A 3,403-nucleotide genomic window follows, 5' to 3' on the forward strand; every position below is an offset into this window, starting at 1 on the left:
CTCTCTCTCTCGCTCTCTCTCTCTCTCTCTCCTCTCTCTCTCTCTGTCTCTCTCTCTCTGTCTCTCTCTGTATCGCTCAATCAAACACCCTCTATGCATCACCCCGTCCCCCTCCCTTCATCAAACATTCCACCCCCCACCCCTCCCCCCACCAGGTTAGAGGTGCAGTGTGAGGTGGTGGAGGCGGAGGTCAACCACGTGTTCCCGGCCTTCTCCGTCCTACGCCGGGAGTGCGGCCTCCAGAAGGACCCCCTCCTCTACAGCTGTGCCGGCCTCAGCCCCAAGTACCGCCGCCTCTGCCCCTGCCGGGACTACCGCCGCGGCCAGGTTGCCCTCTGCCGAGACTGCTTATGAGGAGGGGCCAGGAGTTTTTCCAATGAACGCCTAACCCAGCTAAGTGGCTAGGAGAAACTCCAGGCGCTCTAGTTATAGCCTATGAATTGTAGACTATAAACTATGGCCTATAAAATGAACCGGCCCTGGTTTTGATGCTAGGAGAGGGGGTGGCTAAAGCCGAAGGACCCCCCCCCCCCCCGACTGGAAGACTTGGTTTGAGCTATCCTCTGTCCTCTGAGCGTGAGTGGGTTATTGTCCCATAGTCACCACCTCCCCCCACCCATCCGTCCTTGGTTTCCAAATGGACAAAGATGTTACTGACATGAGCCTACGGATGGTTTGCCTCAAAGCTCCTCACTGGCCTAAGAGAGATGTGCTGGACTACACTGCAACGAGTATAACCGTTCACCATGTGTCCACAGCAAAACGCAGTAGTAATGGAGAAACGTCTATATTGCCGTCTAGCTAGCTACCTAACTAATACCTAGAGGAGACCCACTGACCGGAAGAACATTGATTTGCTGCTCCAATATCAATCATTTGACTTTAACCCTCCAAGACCAGGGACTTAAGAGAGTAATTGACCCGGGGGGAGAAAACGCGACCTTTGAGTGGAACGCCAACTTTGGGTCAATAACCAATCTCCTCTCCCCTTCTCTCTTTGGCGCTGCGCTTTGACAATGGATGATGGACACTCAGACTCTCTCCCTAGACTCTCTCTTCCTTTTCAAGATGAAATGTTTCTTTTGTGTGACTAAGATAACCCTGACTGCCAACGGAGTCAATGCAATCAGCTCCGTTGTGCTAAAATGGACTAAAACAGATTAAAGCTTATTTTTGAATAAGCTCTGCTACTGCGAGAACAGAGGATTTTTGAGAACCTTTCGGCGGTTTTTGTGACGGGAAAAAAAATAAAAATAAAAAAGTTAAAAGAGATCAAAGCGTCGCTGTCGTTTTGTTGTCGGTCTTGTCACGGCTCGTAAATAGTTTGGTTTCTTTCATCCCCGGCTGCTCATTTACCATTTCCCTCCTGTCCTCCCGTGCCCATCCATCCATGAGAGAGAGAGAGAGAGAGAGATATAAGAGATGTTTGATCTTCCACTCCTCCACAGCCAGGAGCAGGGGATGAGACTGTCGATATGTTGCGTTGGAGGGGGGAGGAAAATCAGATATCTGTTCTGCTTTCCGGTTTTCCAGATCAGACATGCACTTCTGAGGCCAGCGTTCACAGCACTTGTGCTTACCTTGGGAAGTGAGTGGGTGATCCAACATAACCCTTAATGTACCAGTCCAATGCTCGTAGTAGGATAGTAGCTGGCTACTAAGAGGCAGAATATGAAACATGCTGTACACACAATTATACCTTACAAGTCTATGGAGTCTTGGCGCTAACTGTTTTTACGCCAACTAGGAATCCTTTGGGAGAGTGCAATGGTTTTCCTCTGATATGTCTATGGAGGTTGACATCTATGGTAGCGACGACAGTGGTCCATAACAGTGGATGTCTATGGTATTGGATGTGCTGTCGGATGTGCTGTGTGTAGTAGGGGGTATAAATCTTCATCGTGAATATCGATTGCTGTGTACTATATATCTATTGAAGCATTGGCTTGAAGCGTTAGTTGACAGCTCTGTTTCTGCTTCGGGTCAGTATTCCAGTGACTGAAGTAGAATATAATGAATAATATATAATCAGAGTGAAGGCCATGCAGAATTCCCCATTGGCCTGAAAGGGAATAAGATAGCATTATTTAAAGCTCTCTATGTTTTCAATTTCATATAGCCCATAGGCCAATGAATAATTTTTATCCAGGAGTTCATCTCTTGGAGCTCGATATATACAAGAATAATAAAAAACCACTTAGCTGTACTTTGCTGAAAGATAGGAGTTTGAATGAAAACCTAATCGTACTGTTCCAAAGGGTCATAACGCCATTTCTCAACAGACAGAGCTGTTATAATGTAATTTTATTAGCATTACTTGTGATTAAGTCATTATATAATTAGCCCAGTGATTTATTCCCCAAACAGTGAAAGGTTAATTAACTCTTTTGTCTCCGTGTCTGCCTATTGCTGTGTGTGTGTGTGTGTGTGTGTGTGTGTGTGTGTGTGTGTGTGTGTGTGTGTGTGTGTGTGTGTGTGTGTGTGTGTGTGTGTGTGTGTGTGTGTGTGTGTGTGTGTGTGTGTGCGTGTGTGTGTGAGAGGTCGACCGATTAATCGTAATGGCCGATTAATTAGGGCCGATTTCAAGTATTCATAACAATAGGTATTTTTGGGCGCCGATTTGCCAATTTTTTATATATATATATATATTTTTTTTTTTTACATTTTTTTTATACCTTTTATTTAACCAGGCAAGTCAGTTAAGAACACATTCTTATTTTCAATGACGGCCTAGGAACGGTGGGTTAACTGCCTCGTTCAGGGGCAGAACAACAGATTTTCACCTTGTCAGCTCAGGGGATCCAATCTTGCAACCGTACAGTTAAATATAGTCCAACGCAATAACGACCTGCCTCTCTCTCGTTGCACTCCACAAGGAGACTGCCTGTTACACGAATGCAGTAAGCCAAGGTAAGTTGCTAGCTAGCATTAAACTTATCTTATAAAAAAATCTATCATAATCACTAGTTAACTACATGATACATGTTGATGATATTACTTGATATTATCTAGCGTGTCCTGCGTTGCATATAATCTGACTGAGCATACAAGTATCTAAGTATCTGACTGAGCGGTGGTAGGCAGGAGCAGGCGCGTAAACATTCATTCAAACAGCACTTTCGTGCGTTTTGCCAGCAGCTCTTCGTTGTCCGTCAAGCATTGCGCTGTTTATGACTTCAAGCCTATCAACTCCCGAGATGAGGCTGGTGTAACCAAAGTGAAATGGCTAGCTAGTTAGCGTGCGCTAATAGCGTTTCAAACGTCACTCTCTCTGAGCCTTCTAGTAGTTGTTCCACTTGCTCTGCATGGGTAATGCTGCTTCGATGGTGGCTGTTGTCGTTGTGTTGCTGGTTCGAGCCCAGGGAGGAGCGAGGAGAGGGAAGGAAGCTATACTGTTACACTG

The 3,403-nt window shown here is 45.8% G+C and overlaps 1 protein-coding gene across 2 annotated transcripts in view; it reads left to right on the forward strand.

Moving 5' to 3' along the window:
• The window catches only part of LOC109865918 (alpha-1,6-mannosylglycoprotein 6-beta-N-acetylglucosaminyltransferase B), a 164,021-nt gene extending 162,753 nt beyond the window's left edge, over positions 1-1,268 (forward strand). For both annotated transcript variants that reach the window (XM_031799884.1, XM_031799883.1), the window contains exon 18: positions 156-1,268. In XM_031799884.1, coding sequence (XP_031655744.1) covers positions 156-354 — 199 coding nt within the window. In that variant the 3' untranslated portion in view covers positions 355-1,268. The remainder of the gene's footprint in view (positions 1-155) is intronic.
• Positions 1,269-3,403: the final 2,135 nt, after the last annotated feature.

Source organism: Oncorhynchus kisutch, linkage group LG20 (genome assembly GCF_002021735.2).
Source record: "Oncorhynchus kisutch isolate 150728-3 linkage group LG20, Okis_V2, whole genome shotgun sequence".
NCBI classification, from domain to species: Eukaryota; Metazoa; Chordata; class Actinopteri; order Salmoniformes; family Salmonidae; genus Oncorhynchus; species Oncorhynchus kisutch.